Source organism: Panthera onca, chromosome C1 (genome assembly GCF_046562875.1).
Source record: "Panthera onca isolate mPanOnc1 chromosome C1, mPanOnc1 haplotype 2, whole genome shotgun sequence".
Taxonomy (NCBI): Eukaryota; Metazoa; Chordata; class Mammalia; order Carnivora; family Felidae; genus Panthera; species Panthera onca.
Window position 1 is genome coordinate 44718239 of NC_138346.1, and position 20741 is coordinate 44738979.

General features: G+C 36.2%; 1 protein-coding gene across 2 annotated transcripts in view; it reads left to right on the forward strand.

Annotated features, from left to right (window-relative positions):
- Window positions 1-20741, forward strand: part of HIBCH (3-hydroxyisobutyryl-CoA hydrolase) — a 102645-nt gene that overhangs the window by 23570 nt on the left and 58334 nt on the right. For both annotated transcript variants that reach the window (XM_078451087.2, XM_078451088.2), the window contains 4 exons: window positions 6644-6784; window positions 8733-8817; window positions 11738-11818; window positions 17905-17957. In XM_078451087.2, coding sequence (XP_078307213.2) covers window positions 6644-6784; window positions 8733-8817; window positions 11738-11818; window positions 17905-17957 — 360 coding nt within the window. The remainder of the gene's footprint in view (window positions 1-6643; window positions 6785-8732; window positions 8818-11737; window positions 11819-17904; window positions 17958-20741) is intronic.

A 20741-nucleotide genomic window follows, 5' to 3' on the forward strand; every position in this document is an offset into this window, starting at 1 on the left:
GAGAGAGAGAGAGAGAGAGCGAGCAGGAGCAGGGGAGAGGCAGAGAGAGGGAGTCACGGAATCCGAAGCAGGCTCCAGGCTCCAAGCTGTCAGCACAGAGCCCGATGCGGGGCTCGAACCCACAGACGGTGGACTGTGAAATCATGACCTGAGCCAAAGTTGGACGCCCAACTGACTGAGCCACCCAGGTGCCCCCAGTGTATATGCTTTAAAAAATGGGTTGTCAGGTTATTTTTCCTAGGCTCTCCAATAGTTTTTGCTCCTACAGTATATCTGTTTCCTCGCCCTCTAGATATCACAGGATACCGAACTTCTTGCCAAGTTGGTTAAAAAACACTTTACTATTGTTATAGGTTCTAAGTGTTTTTTTTTTTTTTATTTTTTAAAATGTTTATTTATTTTTGAGAGAGAGAGAGCACGTGCGCACGAGTGGGGGAGGGGCAGAGAGGGAGGGAGATACAGAATCTGAAGCAAGCTCCAGGCTCCAAGCTGTCCGCACAGAGCCCGACGCGGGGCTTGAACCCACAAACTGAGAGATCATGACCCGAGCAGGAGTTGGATGCCCAACTGACTGAGCCATCCAGGCGCCCCTAATTTAATTTAATTACTTTAAGGGATGCTTGGGGAAATTTTTATTAGCTGTTATAAGGTCAATATGAATAATAGACTCTTTCCCCATACACAAATAATAATTAAAAACTATTAAGTGGTTGCCTTTTAAAATCTTAAAAATAAATGAAATAAAAACAATTGGAATACATCCAATGAAAGGTGTGGAAAATCTCTACTCAGGGAAATATAAAATTTTGAAATAAATTTTAAATTATATATAAAACACTCAATATTACAAAAGTGTCAATCCCACTAAATAGGTCTTTAAGTTCACTGCCATAGTAGTCATACTCCCTGTGGAAGTTTGTTGTAGATATTGACAAGCTGACTCTAAAATCCATAAGAAAACACAAAAGATCAAGAAAACAGTGTTGAAGGAAAACAATATTGGAAGACATTGGTATGCTATCAACAATGATTAAAATAAAATAGTAATAAAAACAATGTGGTAATGAGACATTAAGAACCAATGTAATCATTGGTACAAAACAGACCCACATAGATATGGAAATAAGAATTACAATAAAAATGTTACTTCAGAGCAATGGAAAAAGGATGGTTTTATTGCTAAATGGCACTAGGTCATCTGGATAGCCATATAGATGACTAGTCATGGAAAAATCCCTTTTATCAGTTTGCAGCTCAAACAAGTCATAATTTGGATGGCCTGCAAGAATGGACAGTTTGGGCCTGCCGTGACCACACATGGCATCATGTATCGGGAGTCCAATGGTATTCTCTCTCATATTTATTTATAAATATATAATTTATCGTCAAGTTAGCTAACCAACAGAGTATACAGTGTGCTCTTGGCTTCGGGAGCAGATTCCCACGATTCATCACTTACATACAACACCCAATGCTCATCCCAACAAGTGCCCTCCTCAATGCCCATCACCCATTTTCTCCCCAACATACCCCCCACCCTCCACCTCCTCCATCAACCCTTAGTTCTCTGTATTTAAGAGTCTCTTATGGTTTGTAACTATTTTTTTTTCCTTCCCTTCCCCTATGGTCTTCTGTTAAGTTTCTCAAATTGCACACGAGTGAAAACATATGATATCTGTCTTTCTCTGACCTATTTCACTTAGCATAATACCCTCCAGCTCCATCCAGGTATTACTTGTTGCATTACTTGTTGCAAATGGCAGGATTTCATTCTTTCTCGTTATATTACTTGTTGCGTTACTTGTTGCAAATGGCAGGATTTCATTCTTTCTCATTGCCAAGTAGTATTCCATTGTATAAATAAACCACGTCTTCTTTATCCATTCACAAGTTGAACATTTGGGCTTTTTCCATAATTTGGCAATTGTTGATAGCACTGCTATAAACATTGGGGTCCATGTACTCCTATGAATCAGCACTTCTGTATCTTTGGATAAATTCCTAGTAGTGCTATTGCTGGGTCATAGGGTAATTCTATTTTTAATTTTTTGAGGAACCTCCACACTGTTTTACAGTGGCTGCATCAGTTTGCATTCCCACCAACAGTGCAAGAGGGTTGCCCTTTCTCCACATCCTCACCAACATCTATTGTTTCCTCAATTGTTAATTTTAGCCACTCTGACCAGTGTAAGGTGGTATCTCAGTGTGGTTTTGATTTGTACTTCCCTGATGATGAGTGATGTTGAGCTTCTTTTCATGTGTCTGTTAGCTGTCTGGATGTCTTCTTTGGAAAAGTGTCTGTTCATGTCTTCTGTCCATTTCTTCACTGGATTATTTGTTTTTTGGGGGTGTTGAGTTAGGTAAGTTCTTTGTAGATTTTGGATACTTACCCTTTATCCAATTTAAGTTTTAATTGAAAAAAATTCAGACTTTGTTTTTAATAGCCTTTTCCATAATCCTTGTAAGTGAATATACGTTATTTTTATCTGATAATGAATTTTAATAAAAACTAAGCTGACATTAAATGTGCAGCATGATTTTATAAAGACTTAAACACTGTGTAACATTTAATGCTATTAAATTATGGACTTCTGTGTTTTACTAGATTTCAGTTAAGAAGTGTGCCATTTGCTTTTAATTAGCATTCTCTAGTTAAAATTTTCCAATTTAAGCTTTATATTGTACACAGTTCTCATGTGAAGGTTAAAGCATTGTTTTTAGTTAAAGTAATAAGTATGATTGTGCCATTAGTCCTAACAATTGTGTATAGCAGAGTCCTGGGAGATTGTTATGTTTCTTACAGGTGTTTATATTAGTACTATATATTACATGAGCAGTGAAATCTGATAATTAAGTTACAGCGTATGAGTTCCTAAGTAAGCATATAGGCCAGTTCATCACAGCCATATGACTTGTAAGTCTGTCATTTTATAATCTGGCCTCACCTGCTTAATCTGTTTACTTTCCTATCCCTCATTTCCTCAGTCAGCCTTTATTCACTCATATTTAGCATCTTAATATTTCCGGGGTGCCTGGGTGGCTCAGTTGGTTAAGTGCCCTACTCTTGATTTCAGCCCAGGTCATGATCTCAAGGTTCGTGAGATAGAGCACTACATCTGGTCCTATGCTGACAGTGCACAGCCTGCTTGGGATTCTCTCTCCACCTTTCTCATTACCCCTGTCTCTCCCCTTCTCACGCTCGCTCGCTCTCAAAATAAGTAAACATTAAAAAAAAAAAATCTTGATGTTTCCAAATATCCATTGTTTGTTTTAGGATGTGTTATTCTCTAGGATTCTTGCACTCCTTTTTCTTGGCATGCATCAAGGCCCAGCTCAAATATCCCCTTTTCTATTTTTTTTTCAGATTGTCAGTAGTTACTGTAGTCAGAATTATTTGCCCTCTTTATTCATCTTTGCTTTGCAAGCACGTAACATATTACTTGGTATATAGTCATAAATTAAGAGATTTGAGAGTATTTTGTAGTCCAAGTAATTCTAAGACTAGGTTCTGTTCTAAATCAGTTGACTCTGTTCCTTCAGAAACAAAAAAGATTTAATTACTATGTGTATACTTTGTATATACTATGTATATACTTTTGCTTTTGGTATGTATATTTTGCTTTACTACAGAATTTAAAGAATTTTAGAGACCTTTGTCAGGGGCACCTGTGTGGCTCAGTTGGTTAAGCCTCTGACTCTAATTTCAGCTCAGGTCATGATCTCCTATGGGATCAAGCCCTGTGTTGGTGGAGCCTGCTTGGGATTCTCCCTCTCACTCCCTCTCTGCCCCTCCCCTGCTCGTGTGCTGTTCTCAAAATAAATAAGCATTTAAAAGAGAAAAAGAAACTTTGTCAGATATACGTAGTAGTCCATTTGATTACTTACTGTTAACTTGTATGAAAGATTTGCATTTAATGTCCAGGCATACCTCGTGTCATTGTGCTTTGCAGATTTTTTTTTTTTTTTTTTTTTTTTTTTTACAAATTGAAGGTTTGCGGCAACCCTGCATCAGCAGAGCAAATCTATTGGTGGTATTTTTCCAACAACATTTGCTCACTCTGTGTCTGTGTGTCACATTTTGGTAATTCTCATGATATTTCAAATTTTTTCACTATTCTGATGAACGGTGATCTTGATGTTACTGTTGTAACTGTTTTGGTGGCGCCATGAATGCACCCACGTAAGATGGTGAACTTAACAAATATTGTGTTTCTTCTGACTGCTCCACCAATCTGCTGTTCTTTCATGTCCCTCTCCTTAGGCATCCCTATTCCCTGAGACACAACAGCATTGAAATTAGGCCAATTAATAATTGTGCCTCCAAGTGTACAAATGAAAGGAAGAGTCAGATGTCTCTCACTTGAAATCAAAAGCTAAAAATGCTTAAGCTTAGTGAGGAGGGCACGTCAAAAGCCAAGATAGGTCAAAAGCTAGGCCTCTTGCACCAGTTAGCCAGGTTGTGAATGCAAAGGAAATGTTTTTGAAGGAAATGAAAAGTGTTACTCAAGTGAACACATGAATAAGAATGTGAAACATCCTTATTGCTGATAAGGAGAAAGCTTTAGTTGGGATAGAAGATCAAACCAGCTACATTTCCTTAGGTCAAACCTAATCCAGAATAAGGCCTGTTCAGTTCTATGAAGGCTGAGAGAGGTGAGGAAGTTACAGAAGAAAAGTTTGAAGCTAGCAGAAGTTAGTAACGGGGTTTAAAGAAGGCCATCTCCATAATGTAAAGATGCAAGGTGAAGCAGCAAGTGCTGATGGCAAAGGGCAGCCAGTCATCCAGAAGGTCTAGCTAAGATAATGAAGGTGACGCTAATAAACAAGATCTTCAATATAGATGGAACAGTCTTCTGTTGGAAGAAGAGGTCATCTAAGACTTTGATAACTAGAAGTCAATGGCTGGCTTCAGAGCTTCAAAGGATAGGCTCACTTCCTTGTTAGGGGCTAATGCAGCGTTGACTTTAAGTTGAAGCTAATACTCATTGATCATTCTGAAAATCCTGGGGCCCTTAAGAATCATGCTAAATCTACTCTGCTGTGCTTTATAAATGGAACAACAAAGCCTGGATGAAACACAGCTGTTTACAACATGGTTTACTGAATACGCATACACACATTTACATATATACATGTATACATGTGTATACATGTATATATGTAAAATGTTTATTAATGTTTGTTTGCTTTTGGGAGAGCATAAGTAGGGGAGGGGCAGAGAGAGGGGAACAGGATCTGAAGCCCTGATGAGCCCAATGTGGGGCTCGAACTCAAGAACCAAGATCATGATCTGACCTGAAGTTGGACACTCAACCGAGTGAGCCATTCAGGTGCCTCCTGAATATTTTAAGTCTATCGTTGAAACCTACTGCTCAGAAAAAAAGATGCCTTTCAATATACTGCTCATTGACAATGCACCTGGTTGCCCAAGAACTTTGATGGAGCTTGCTAACACAGCATCTATTCTGCATCCCTGGGTCAACGAGCAATTTTGAATTTTCAAGGCTTATTATTTAAGAAATACATTTTATAAGACTATAGCTGCCATAGAGAGTGAGTCCTTTGGATCTGGGCAAAGTAAATTGAAAACCTTCTGGAAGGGATTCACCACTCTAGATGCCATTAAGAACATCTGTGATTCTTGGGAAGAGGCCAAAAACTAGCAACATTGGTAGGAGTTAGAAGAAGTTCATTCTAACCCTCATGGATGATTTTGATGGGTTCAAGACATCAGTGGAGGAAGTAACTGCAGATGTGGTGGAAACAACAAGAGACCTAGAATTAAAAGTGGAGCCTGAAGATGTGACTGAATTGCTGCCATTTCATGATCAAACTATGAAGAAGGAGTTGCTTCTTATGGATGAGCAAAGAAAATGGTTTCTTGAGATGGAATCTACTCTTGATGAAGATGCTGTGAAGATTGTTGGAATGACAACAAAGGATCTAAGACTGTTACGTAAACATAGTAGATAAAGCAGCTCCTTGAGGTTTGAGAGGATTGACTCTAATTTTGAAAGCTCTGCTGTGGGTACACTGCTATCAAACAGCATTGCATGCTACAGAGAAATTGTGAAAGGAAGAGTCCTTCAATACAGCAAACTTGACTGTTGTCTTATTTTAAGAAATTGCCACAGCCTCCCCAACCTTCAGCATCTTCCACCCTGATCAGTCAGCAGCCATCAACATTGAGGCAAAACTCTCCACCAGCAAAGATTCTGACTCAAAGTGCAGATGATCATTAGTATTTACTAGCAAAATTCCTTCCCCCCACCCCTTTCCACAATGTCAGCTTTATTCAGTCATAAAGCAAGGTTGACATAATTATCAAGCATGTGTTTAACTTGGCTTCTATAGTGTGGCCTCTTCTCTCCCTTTAGTTGTGGAGTTTGTTCTGTCAGCCTTCAGGTTAATTTCTGGGGGTATTTAGGATGAACTGATAGTTATCTAGTTGTGTTCATGGGACACACATAACTGTTATATGCACTGGGGGAAAATCATTTGAATTTATTGCAGTATTTGCTTTATTGTGGTGGTCTGGAGCTGAACCCACAGCACCTCTGAGGTATACCTGTATATGGTTTAATATTGGCTTGTGACAAAATCTTAATGAATTTCATCCTAGGCTTAATCTTTTTTTACACAGAGAATGTCTATGCACATGGATGCAGCAGGAGAAGTACTACTGGAAAGAAGAGGTTGTGCAGGAGTGATAACACTAAACAGACCAAAGTTCCTAAATGCATTAACCTTTAATATGGTTCGGCACATTTACCCACAACTAAAGGTTTGTGATTTCCTTAAATTATATGGATACTTTAAAAAATGTATCCTTAGCGGGGCGCCTGGGTAGCTCAGTCGGTTGAGCGTCCGACTTCAGCTCAGGTCATGATCTCACAGTCTGTGAGCTCGAGCCCCACGTCAGGCTCTGTGCTGACAGCTCAGAGCCTGGAGCCTGTTTGAGATTCTGTGTCTCCCTCTCTCCCTGAACCTCCCCCATTCATGCTCTCTCTCTCTGTCTCAAAAATCAATAAAGGTTAAAAAAAATTATTAAAAAAAAAAAAGTATCCTTAGGGGCACCTGGGTGGCTCAGTCAGTTGAGTGGCCAACTTCAGCTCAGGTCATGATCTTGGGCCCCATGAGTTCGAGCCCGTGTCAGGCTCTGTGCTGACAGCTCAGAGCCTGGAGCCTGCTTTGGATTCTGTATCTCCCTCTTTCTCTGCCCTTCCCCAACTTGCTCTCTCTCTCTCTCTCTCTCTCTCTCTCTTCTCTCTCAAAAATAAACAAACATTAAAAATAAATAAATAAGAATGTATCCTAAAAGAACATTTCTGGGATTCTCTTCCATAGAATCTTTGGGATCAGTGCCCAAGCCCCACTGATTTCTTATCTTCGTCCTTTCCCTATGTGATTATCTTGAAGCGTCCCTAATGACAGGGACTTCATGACCTCCTGAGAGCTCCTTCCACTTTTCCATAGCTCTGAGTTTCTTCCTGTGTTTTGCCACTCTGCTTCTCTGACCTTTTAACCAGTGATAATAGTTCTGCCTCTTGGTACAGGAGTAAACAAATCTAACGTTCCATGTGACAGCATTCTGACACGATTCTTAGAGAAGACTATAAGCTTTTCTATTCTAAGTGAACTGCATGGTGCTGTAGAAAAGCATGACTTGTAGTTGGACTACTTTGTTTGAAACTTGGACTTCTGTTTATTAACTCTTCAGCTTGGGAGTGTTCATCTCTCTGTCCTTCATTTACCTCAGCCGTGAAATGGGGATTATAATATCTCACAAGATTATTGTGAAGTGAAATGGTGTACCTAATATGGTCAGCCACAAAGACTAATTCTCCCCTGGTTACAAGTTCCTTAATTTTTCATTTGATGAGTCTGTCTTCTATTTCCTTATGTCCGTTTGGGACACCTTATAATATGTCTTTAAATGTAATAAAGAGAAATCAAGTATTTCAGGTTGGAGTGGACCAGAGTGGAAGAAAGTAGAAACTTCCATGTTAGAATGCCATATTTCTATTAATGTAGTCCAATATTGCATTAGTCTTTTGGACAGCCACATCCATCCAGCTACATCTCTTCCTTGTGTGTTTATATTTTTATTCTCAAGTGTAGAATTTATACAGCTCCTGTTAATTTTTTGTCTCTGGTTAACTGATGTTTTAGTGAATAGTCTTTTGAATTGCCCTTGGCTCTTGATTCTTTCATCCTGATTATTTATAGTTGCCCCTGCCAACCTCAAATCACTTCAAGATCTAATCAGTATTGTGGTTTCATTCTATTGCTTATAAATTTGTCAGTAGGTTGGAGCCCTATATTACCACAATAGAAAGGTTCTTGTTCAGTTTATCAACAGTCTTTGGACTGATTTGTTCACCAGATTTATAAGCTTCTGGGATGTATATTTAAGCCCATCTTCTTTCATCTTGGTGTCAAAGTTGTCATGGCAAAGATTTCTTCAGATATCATCATACAATTTGGATCACAAAGTGTATTCATCTAGCAACTTTGTTGGAATAGTCTCCAATTTATGTCAGAAAAGAAAATGAAGTTAGGATCCATTCTTTTGGATGTACTTTATAAAGCTTGTACTTTATGTGTATTGACATATATTTATCTATACATGTATATGTGTGTATCCATATGTGTATATAAATGCATATAGATTTTTTAAATGAGTTTTCATTTATAGTATGCTTTTCCCATTTTCTTTTCAATTTGGATAGAATTGGGAACAAGATCCTGAAACTTTCATGATCATTATGAAAGGAGCTGGTGGAAAGGCTTTCTGTTCTGGGGGTGATATCAGAGGTAAAAACTTTTTCCTCCTCTTAACCTAAATGCTTTTTTCCCTGAGTAGAACTGATAAAACCAACAGGAAATTTTTGTAGTACTTTGTAATTTGCTTTACTTAGAATTTTTTTTTTATTATAATGTCTTAGCTTTTGTAGTTAATATTAGAAAAATGAGAATAGCATTTTTTTAAACTATGTATGTGCCCTTCATATATTCTGTCTTTCTACCTAAATCATCCTAAACAAACTATATAGTTCTGGTGTGTGAGTCCACTTTTTATTCTAGGTTAGCTGGTATTCAGCAATTCAATTTGTTCTATAACCTGACAATCTGGCCATGTTGAGTGACTTGTAATTGTCCAAATATGACATTCTTTCACATATCTCCTTGACTGTTCTTGTGCTTTTCCCCAGTTCATGATCCCAAAGCAAGAATGTACTTATACATTTATCCTATTGTCAATACATTTTTACAGATGTTTAGAAACGTTGAAATGAGATAAAAAGATTAATTCTCCTTTCTAATTCTTTAGGTCAATCTGTATACATATAACTATTAAAGGCAAAAGAGAGAAGAAATGTATATTCTCAGGATCAAAGTCACGTATTTATCATCACCACTGGTGATGATATTTCAGTATTTAATATATACTGAAACTGTTTTTACACTTTGTAATGAAATTGGTAGAGTTCAGGGATGGTTTTTTTCCTTGAGTTTTTATCGTGTGTGTGTTATTTATTTTTGTATTGTGTTAAGGCAGTACTGTTTCTATTATATTTGGAATAGGAAAAACAAGCTTGATTTAGGATATAATTTTAGGTACCTATTAAATTTTTTTAATATTAAATGTGATTTATTGTCAAATTGGTTTCCATACAATACCCAGTGCTCATCCCAACAGGTGCCCTCCTCAATTGCCCATCACCCACTTTCACCTCTCCCCCACCCCCCATCAACCCAGTATTTAAGAGTCTCTTATGGTTTGTTTCCTTCCCTCTCTGTAACTTTTTTTTTCCCCCTTTCCCCTCCCCCATGGCCTTCTGTTAAGTTTCTCAGGATCCACATATGAGTGAAAACATATGGTATCTGTCTTTCTCTGCCTGACTTATTTCACTTAGCATAATACCCTCCAGTTCCCTCCACATTGCTGCAAATGGCAAGGTTTCATTCTTTCTCATTGCCAAGTAGTATTCCATTATATATATAAACCACATCTTTATCCATTCGCCAGTTGTTGGACATTTAGATACCTATTAAATTTAAAGTAACTTGAGTGTTAAAATTTCAGTTGCTTAGATAGATTTGTTAACTGAATTGTGTTTGAATTTATTGTTTTTCCCACAACATGAATATATTTAAAAAAATGTTTTTCAGCATGGAGCTAACCTTTATTGTGGAGTTGAGCCTATGATCTTCATAGTTTACAGATAGGCAGAACCTTACATATTGTTTTTAGCTTCTTCTAACTGTGAGCTATTTTTACATACACATTTAACTTTATACTATACATATAAATATATATATGTAAATGTATATATATATAAGTATATATATATATTGATATTTGGAGGTACAGTTACAAGTTACAGATTTAGTTTATGTGTATAAAGAAGTGGTCTTCAATTCCAGGAAATGTAGTTGCTTTAAAGATGTTTATTTAGTCCAAGATGATAAGTGGGCACTCAGAAAAAAAATTTTTTTTAAATGCTATTCATTTAATTTTAACTTCTATGGAATTAATTGATTAGAATAAGATAAAGAGGAAATCAAAGATTTTTGAGGTAACAGCTTCATTCCATAGGCAATATAATTTGCACTTTTGTCATTTTAGAATTGCTAAATAGTGGTAAGAACTGAATAAGAAATAATAGATGAGGGTTTGGGGGCATGCGTATATCAGTGAAATACCATTAATGACAAAAAATAGACACCAAATCTTTCTTTTAAAAACCAGGAAAAGAAGTCAACATTTGGAACATTTTGAAGGAAAATATATCAGTTTTCTAGAATTAGTCTAAATACCTATAGTCAACAATTTTTAGGTAACTCTTTCCCATAGAAGAAATATGTTTATATTTTTATTTGTATTTTAGTAGATAATTCTTAGAAGGGGTCCCTAGGTGACTCAGTTGTTTGAGCGTCTGACTTGGGCTCAGGCCATGATCTCGCCATTCCCGAGTTTGAGCCCTGCATGGGGCTCTGTGCTGACACCTCAGAGCCTGGAACCTATTTCAGATTCTGTGTCTCTCCCCCTCTCTCTGCCCCTCCCCTGCTTGCACTCTGTCTCTCTCTGAAAGATAAATAAAAAAGACACTTAAAAAAAACATTAAAAAGACTTAAAGAGGAAAGGCATATAATCTTACAGTATATGGAAGAGAATGGTTTGGTAGTAGTCTTAACATTGACTGGACTAGGAATACAGTGGGTGCTCAGTGTTTCATGATGAAATGAATGTGGCAGAAATATTTAACTAGACAGAATATATTGCACTGTGTGTATGGGTACATGAGTACGCATGCACATACGTGCTTATATTTCTCTGTGTGTATGTATAATGTACTTTGTGTTAAGATATGTTACCATTGGAAATGTATATCCAGCAAATCTTTATTTGGGTGCTATAGAAAATAGTCAAAATAAAATGGTAGCAATATATAAGTTCTAAATTAGGTATAGCACTTTGTAAGAAATTCTTAAGAATTTTTGCCTTGAAGTTTTGACTTTAGAATATGGATCTGGGGCTGTGTCTGTGGTAAGGGCACTTCAAAACTTTAACAAACCATTCTAGAGTTTCCCCTGGTACTTAATATCACAGTATTTTAAGTTTATTCTCTTTCTCTTTGACAGTGTTAACTAGAAAGCACTTTATTAAAAAATTACAATCTTTTTCCCTTATCTTCCTTCTTTTTTTTTTTTTTTTTTTTTTTTTTTGTAGCGATCTCAGAAGCTGGAGGGGCAGACCAGAAGATAACTCAAGATTTCTTTAGAGAAGAATATAGGCTGAACAATGCCATTGGTATGTGTGTTCCTCTGAGAGCTTTAAAAATGGAATCAAGATATAAGCTGCAGTGTCAATTGTTAAAGATACAATCAGTAGACATTCTTATTACTCTTTCTACTCTTTCATAGACTATATGTCAGGCATAAATAAAGCTGACTGAACTATTCTGACTGCTCATTCCAGAACAATTCATACTTGAATATTAGTAAGCTATACTTAGTTACTGTATGTCCTACACTCAGTATGAAAACATGGATTCTGATTATATCGCTGGCTTTCTTAGAAAACAAAAATCTTGGGCCTCAGTTTTCTCTGTAAAATGAAGTACCGTTTCCTAATTCTTCAGGAACTCTGGGATGAAAATACCTTTATAGTTGATGTTCCAGGTTTCATTGGAAGTGAAGCAGTACTTTTATTAAGCATGCGCTTCAAATGTTAAGTTGCAGGGAATAATATAATAAATAATTGTGTACCCACCAGCCAGAATGAACAGACATTAATATTTTATTTTTGCTTGATGTTTTAAGATTTATTTAGAAGAGATAAAATACTACATGTTTTTTATTTATTTATTTATTTTTTTAAATTTTTTTTTTTAATGTTTATTTATTTTTGAGACAGAGAGAGACAGAGCATGAATGAGGGAGGGTCAGAGAGAGAGGGAGACACAGAATCTGAAGCAGGCTCCAGTCTCTGAGCTGTCAGCACAGACCCCGATGCGGGGCTTGAACTCACAGACTGTGAGATCATGACCTGAGCCGAAGTCGGCCGCTTAACCGACTGAGCCACCCAGGCGCCCCAAAATACTACATGTTTTAAACTTATACTTTAGTTGGCTCTGTTGTTTTCCTTAGTGCCATTCTTTTCTCTCCCCAGAAGCAACCATTATCTCTCCTCAAGGAGCAACTGTTGTCGTTAATTTTTAGTGTATTCTACCAGACCATACTTAATATTTTTTTTTTTTTTTAATTTTTTTTTCAACGTTTTTTATTTATTTTTGGGACAGAGAGAGACAGAGCATGAACGGGGGAGGGGCAGAGAGAGAGGGAGACACAGAATCGGAAACAGGCTCCAGGCTCCGAGCCATCAGCCCAGAGCCTGATGCGGGGCTCGAACTCACAGACCGCGAGATCGTGACCTGGCTGAAGTCGGACGCTTAACCGACTGCGCCACCCAGGCGCCCATACTTAATATTTTTACTGTATATTTATGAACAGAGGTAGTATTACTGTGTGGTTTTGAAATTTATAGAAGTAACATCTTACTATGTATACCAGTGCATAAGTTGTTTTTAATAACATGGAACAAAACTGTTGGGAGTATTCTGTATTATGAATGTATCCCACATTACTTTTCTGTTCTACATTAATTAATATTTTAGGTTATTTCAAATTTTTACTAATACAGGTATGGTCCCCGTAGTGTCTATGTACAAAAGTTTCTTTAGGAATAATAGAAGCAGAATGGATGGATCATAGTTTATAGGTCTTCAGCTGTTTCCAGATTCTTCTCTAAAGTACAAGACTTTATTTTTTGCATGTTGTTTCCATTTTTTTGTGTTAAACTTTGCATGTTTAATATCTTACTGTGGCTTTAATTTGTATTTCATTGCATATTGGTGAGATAGAAGGTGTTTTCTTTTTTTTCTTTTTTTTCTTTCTTTTTTTTTTTAATGTTTATTTATTTTTGAGAGAGAGAGTCAGAGCGTGAGCGGGGGGAGGGCCAGAGAGAGGGAGACCCAGAATCAGAACCAGGCTCCAGGCTCTGAGCTGTCAGCACAGAGTCCGACATGGGGCTTGAACCATGAACTGTGAGAACATGACATGAGCGGAAGTCGGACACCCAACCATCTGAGCCACCCAGGCGCCCTGATAGAAGGTGTTTTCTTAAGTAATCATTTAGATTTTCTTTTCAGTGTCATCCTTTCTTCATCTTTTTGTTGGATTGTCTTTTTCTTACTGATGGTGTAGGTCTTTATGTATTCTGGATTCCTCATTTTTGTAAACTATACATACTTCTCTCTGTTTGCTACTTTAGGTTATTTTTTGGTATATCTAAGTTTTTATTTGATGAGTTGAAATGCATCCATTCTTTTCCTTTATGATTTATGCTTTTTTGCATTAAACCATGTAATAACACTGAGGTTATTAAGATGTTGTCATATTTTCTTTTAATAGTTTCAATATTTTGTTTCTTTGTACTCTAAGTCTTTAATGTACGTGGGGTAGTTTTTTGCATGTGACATCCTTTAACTTTTAGTTTTCAGCTAGAAAGCCAGATGTTGTGTTTTCTTTTATGTGTAAATCTCATGCCTTTTTCACTGATGTTAATGATACCTCTGTCAGGTATCAAGTTCTTATATGTGACCTGGTCTGTTTCTGGGCTTCTTTGTTCAGTGGTCTATTTGTACTTATGATGAAACTACAATGTCACAATTATTACAGCTGTAAGATATGTTTCTATCTAGTAGTGTAAGTTGCCTTTGTTGTCTTTTAGAATTGTCTTGGCTACACTTAGGCTTTTGATCTTACATATGAATTTTAGAATTTTAGTTTTATTTTGTCTGGCTCTACAGAAGATTCCATTGAGGTTTTGATTGGAATGACAATTATAGGTTAGGGTAAATTGACGTCTTGCACGTTGAGTCTTCCCATCTATGCGTGTGGCATATCTGTATGAACACATAAAAACTTGTGGAGTTAATAGTTTGTGTACCATGAAACTCACCCATTTCAAATATATAATTCAATAACTTTTAGTAAACTTGGGTAACTATTACCCTAAACCAATTTGGAACTTTTCATCAGATTTGACTTTTTATATCCTTGAATAATGTTTTGTAACTTTATTCATAAAGATCTTCCTGCTTTTTTTGTTTTCTGTTTTTTTGAAGTTTTATTCTTAGGTAGCTTACTTTTTTGTTACTACATTTAGTTGTAATTTTTACCGTTAAATTTTGTAATTTACTGTCTTTGGCATATTGAAGTGATTTGAAATTTAAATTTGGTTCTTATATCTAGCAGCCCTGCTGAAATTTGTTATTCTAATGATACTTCTATAGATTCTCTTGGCTTTTCTACATAGGCAGTTATACCATCTGCACATAATTTTTTTTCACCTCTGTCTCTACAGTTTTTATATTATGAATTTTCCTATATTTGGGGGATAGGACCTCTGTTACAATGTTGAATGATTGTAGTGTTATTTCTGATGTCCATGGGAAAGCTTTTACAATTTTAATTTTTAGTATTATCTTTTTGTAGACATTTACTTATGTATGTATGTATGTATGTATTTATTTATTTTACCAGGTTATGGATATTACTTCTATTGCAAATTTGTTAGGGGTGTTTTGATTTTTTTTGTGCAGTGGTAGTGGTGGTGTTTGTTATCCTGTACTTGAGCATGCTTTTTCTCTCCCTCTCCTGGAAGGAATTTATTGACTTCCTGGCTCAGCAGATGGGTTTTCTAGTCATGTTTTGCATATCTAATAGCTCTTCCTAGCATGAGCTTTTATGCAGGTAGTCCATTTCATAAACTATATGGCCTAGAATTTATTTAAAAAAATTTTGTTTTCTAATGTTTGTTTATTTTTGACAGAGTGTGAGCAGGGGAGGGGCAGAGAGACAGGGAGACACAGAATCCAGACCAGGCTCCAGGCTCTAAGCTGTCAGCACAGAGCCTGACATGGGGCTAGAACCCACAAACCACGAGATCATGACCTGAGCCGAAGTCAGAGGCTTAACCGACTAAGCCACCCAGGCACCCTTAGAATTTCTTTCTGACTTAAAATAAATACATGCTCACTCACAATTATTGGCTGTAGCTTCTCCTCAGCTATTGATTTTGGGTTTGTTATGGCACTGATGGATATCCTTTGTTTGGCTTTGAACTTGGATGTACATTAAAAAAAATTTTTTTCCTAGAATTTTTATATCTTTGAAGTAGGAGTGGGGAAAAGAGGCTGTTTCTTGATTTAACTCAGTGAGCTGGATTGAATGGACATCTCTCACTTCTTTAAGTCTCAAATTCTGTGTATCAGATTTACTTAGAATGGCTTACTCATTTTGAAAAGTTATACCAGTGATATCCAATAGGACTTTCTGCAATGATGAAATTATTCTGTTTCTGTGTTGTCCAACGTGATTGCTACCAGCCACATGTGTCTAATGAGAACTTGAAATGGGGCTAGTGTGAGCAAGAAACTGAATTTTAAATTTTACTTAACTGTAATTAATTTTAATTTCAATAGCTACATTTGGCTAGTGGCTACTATATTAGTGCAGTTCTATACTAAATAAAAGGAGATAGGAGAAAACCTTGAAGCAGTTGGGTAAAAAAATAGGAAGCGTTCAAGGTTTAATTTCTATACATTGTAGTGACCTATTTTAGCTAATAAGGAATTTGACAGATTGTGGCTTTATGCACTGCATCAATTAGCTTCTAATGTTTTATGTCTGAAATATATATATATCTATAGCTGAAATGGGGGGATTGTGTATCTCCATCTCAATAGAGAAACTTCTTTCCATAGTTTCTAGGGAATTAGAGTTCCGTAGGGAATTGCAGTTCAAGATTGAAGGGAATTCTAGCTCAAGACTGAAGGCTGTGGAAGTCCTTGCACATATGCAATCAGAATTAAATTAATTTTGGAATTGTGCTCTGATGGCTTATTTGGCAAATTGGAAACATTTACAGAACTGCTAGATGTGTTAAAACTGTAGTTTTACCCTTCTACATTGCATGGAATATTACTCAACCTTAAAAAAAGAATGCTATCTTGTCATCTGTGACAATATGGATGGACCTGGAGGGTATTATGCTAGATGAAAAAGGAGAAAGACAAATCCCATATGGTTTCACTTATATGTGAAATCTAAAAAACAAATGAATAAACAGACAGCAGAAACAGACCCATAAATACAGAGAACAAACTGATGGTTGCCAGAGGTAAAGAGGGTAGAGGCATGGGTAAAATGAGTGAAGCGGGGAGTGAGCAATACAGTCTTCCAGTTATGGAATGAATAAGTCACAGGAATAAAAGGTACAGCCCATTGAGAATATAGTCAATGATATTATAGTGGCATTTCATGGTAACAGATGGTAGCTACAATGGTGGTGACCGTAGCATAATGTATATAAACTTGTTGAGTCACTATGTCTTACACCTGAAACTAATATAACGAACATTGTATGTTGACTACACTTCAATCAGAAAGAAAAAAAAATAAAGTCCAAAAGAGAAACCAAAAAAACTGAAGTTTTTTTTTTGTGGTCTTCACTAAGGAAGTAATATTGGCAACAAGCTGTAACAGAAGCTCAGTGATTTACATTTTTGTTATGTTATAAGCAACTCCCCCTCTCAGAGGAAAAAGAAAAAAGGGAAAGGAACAGAGTAAAATTTTACAGAATTTTTGAGCTGAAAGGAACTTCTGAGGCCATATATTCTCATTGTTTAATATTCTCATTGTTTAATAGATGAGGAAACTTACATGTGTATCACATACACATATATGATATGTGCATATACATTAACTTGTGTATGTGTGTATGTGTATGTATACCAAAAGCTATATATGTGTTGAATTGCCAATATGTATGTGTGTACATGTCGGGGGGTGGGGTACATCTGATGCCAGCATATATGTTGAATATAGTTGGATATAGTTAATGACAAAGCTGAGACTAGAATCTGGGTCTTTGACTCCCAGTCCTTGCTTTTTACTGTATGCTGCACTTCTCTTTGTATCCAAATACTTTAGATGTATTGAAAACAAATTACATTCCTTTGAATACAACTGTGTACATAAACAGCCATGGCTTATAAAGTAAATCTTAATTACATTTTTCAATGGCTGAGCTATAAAAGGCTTTCATTTTGTTTGAAATTGAAGTGTTGAATTGCTAAATTAAATAGATGATCAGGATTGTGTAGAAATTGACATTTTAAAAACATATTTTACAAGCCATATATTTAGCTACTTTGGTATTTCTCACAAAATTTTTCTAGGGAAAATATTCAGAGTTAATGTAATATGTGATTTTTGAAAAAGTGAATATATTTTAAACATTGTAACTAATTATAGCTCTGTTTCTTTTAGGTTCTTGCCAGAAACCATATGTTGCACTTATTCATGGAATTACAATGGGTGGGGTGAGTAGACTATTTTATACGCATCATTGATATGTGAGTTTATTAAAAATAAGTCATTATTAATCAGAAGTGAGATGATTAATGTAATATGGCAGAACTCATTGAAACAAAATCATGTCTGGATTTTGGAGCTTTCTAGGTTTAGGATATAATATTTGCATATAACACTTTTAGACTTATTTCCACCCAAAAGAATATGTTCTTAATTATGTTATATACTATTTTAGTTTCTTGAATTAGCAAGCTTTTTTAACCGACAGAACGATTGAATTTTTTGTTGTTACATAGAGTGTTTTTTTCTACTTATAAATAAACTTCTTCCAACAGCTTCAGAAAAGCAACTAGAATGTTAAGGTTTTCTTAGACTGAGTGGTTGGGGATGTGTTTGCCTAAATTGTATCTATTGCACAAAATCTCACCTCAGTGAAAGTGTTTGGGTACTTTATGAAGTTTTCGGAAACTGTGTTTCTTATCAGTTACAAATATCTATTTTGTGTCTGTGCAGTTACAAAGAAGTCTTAAATGTTTTTGGCCTTGAATAAACTTGGAAAAACATGAAATAATTACAGAAAAAGTGGAAAATTGCATGGCACTGGCTATACCAAAGACAAGCCTTTAAGAAAGTGAGAGGTCAGAATGTACCTTCATGGCAAGAAAAGAAAGGATTTAAGTAGGTTGTAGGAGGCCAAAGGGCAGAATTTCAAAGATTCCATGTTCAGTGTTTCAGAGATTTAGTCTTTGGGACTATAAGAAGACCCCTCTTTTTCTGGTAGAACCAAACTAAATAAAGCCTCTTGGGCACTGGGAATTGCTTAGATCTTGCACATCATTTTGGGAAGGGACTCTACTAACAGCTGTAATTAGAAAGTAGGATCAACGGGCCACATGTCCTTCTTGGTTTGTTGGCAGTTACTGAGCATGGGTTGATCCTGCTTTCTTTGTCCAAATACTGGGGAAGAAAATCCCTGAAAAAATACTGCAGAATAAAGGGAAGGAAAATAATGGAAATGTTGAAGGAAGAGCTGCCTTGTGAATGTGGAAGGAACCAGGAAAAAAATGAAAATAAAAAAAATATTGGGCATTCTTACTAACATGTTAAGAACACTTGAACAATCCAAAAGATGGCACCATAGAGCTTGCTTTTATTTTTGTGGTTTTTTTCTTTTTATTATATAAACTTTTTTTTTCCCAATCAAGGAAAGTAACAATTCTACTTATGTTCTCTGTCATGAAGAGTAAGTAGCATGAAACTTTGTAGAAGGGATGGCTATATTCCATTATGTTTTAGATTTCAGAAATTTGAAACTTTACTCCATATTTTAGTCTATGGTAAAATAAAAAATGTTTGCTAAGTGCTTCTTCACTTAGTTGCTCAAAATTGTTGAAGATTATGTCATTCCAGTGTTTTTGCAATAGATTAACAATTTTTTATTATGAGCAATTTGAAAGAATAGGTCATTCTGTTTCCCAGAAAGACATATTTTTAATTCCTTTTCTCTTTAAACATCTAAATTCATATTTTTTCACATTAATATATATGTATATATAGAAAGGAAAATGCCTAAAAAATCAATATTAATTTTAAGTAGATATAGAACAGAGAAAAATCTTTAAAATTTTCTCTGTATGTGTAGTTCCATCCCCATTTCCCTCTCAACTGAACTGGATTTAAAGAGCTTTAAAATTTCTTTCTTCCTTCCTTTCTTCTCCTTTTCTCCATTCCTTCTTTCTCTTCTCTTCCCACAATGCATTTTATAATAGAAATAAAGTTCGCTCCCCCCCCCCAACTCAAAATATGGTGCAGTATGGTATTGTTGTATCTCTCAAAGTGTCCTAAGATGCTGCTAGCCAAAAGGCTTTATGATCGATATAATGGAAAATTTAAAGTTTAAAGGCATAGACAGGGGTATGAGACTGCAGGGGCTGTGAAAGGAAGAATTAGGAAATTTCCATTGGATTTCAAAGTGTGTAGAATATGTGCTTATATGCATTCATTTTTATCTGTGCTCATGTTGAACTTTCTTCCAGTGTGGGTGATTATCCTCTTTGTCTTGATAGAGAGGGGTAGGGTCTCCCTCTCTCCCTATGGTATTCTATGATTTCCTTATGCCTTTTTAGGGGAGAGTTAGGATGGCTTTTAGTTGCACAATTTCTGATAGTAAATGTTTAGGGTCATTTAGTTTCTCAGCCTTTTTCATAGGTAAACATTGGCTTGTATTTTTGAAGTTGCAATGGATTATCCTCTAACAGAAGTTCCTATACTTTTTAACTCTATTTTACCCCTTGTCTGTCTTATTAGATAGAACCCTTGATTCTCCACTTTACTCTTTTCCCCCTGACTCAGGGATATCTAAAGGCAGAATTGGGAGGTGCTTGTATTTCCTTCCCAGGACCTTGGCTTTGTTGCCTCCCTTATCCACCATTTTAAGGTATTGAGTTCTGAGAAATAGAACTTTGACTTTCTGGGAGTATGGATATTCTTGGCAACTTCTGCAGACTTGCAGATTCTCAGATCTACAGGGAGTTCTTCTTTCCTTGGCCCTTTCTTGTGGATATATTCATAGGATTTTGGTTCATTTTGTTTTTAATTGTGAATTTCCCCTGGGTTCTTGGTCAAGAGGCAGGCACCTCCTCCCTGTGCCGTCCTTACCCTGCCTCTGTTTCATCTACCATGTCATCCATACACCATGTTGGGTTGAATGATTTGTGGTCTAGAGGGCTCGGTTCCTTATTTTGCCATCAGATTATTGCACTAAAAAGAAAGGGGGAGGGAGCTCCTCTTGC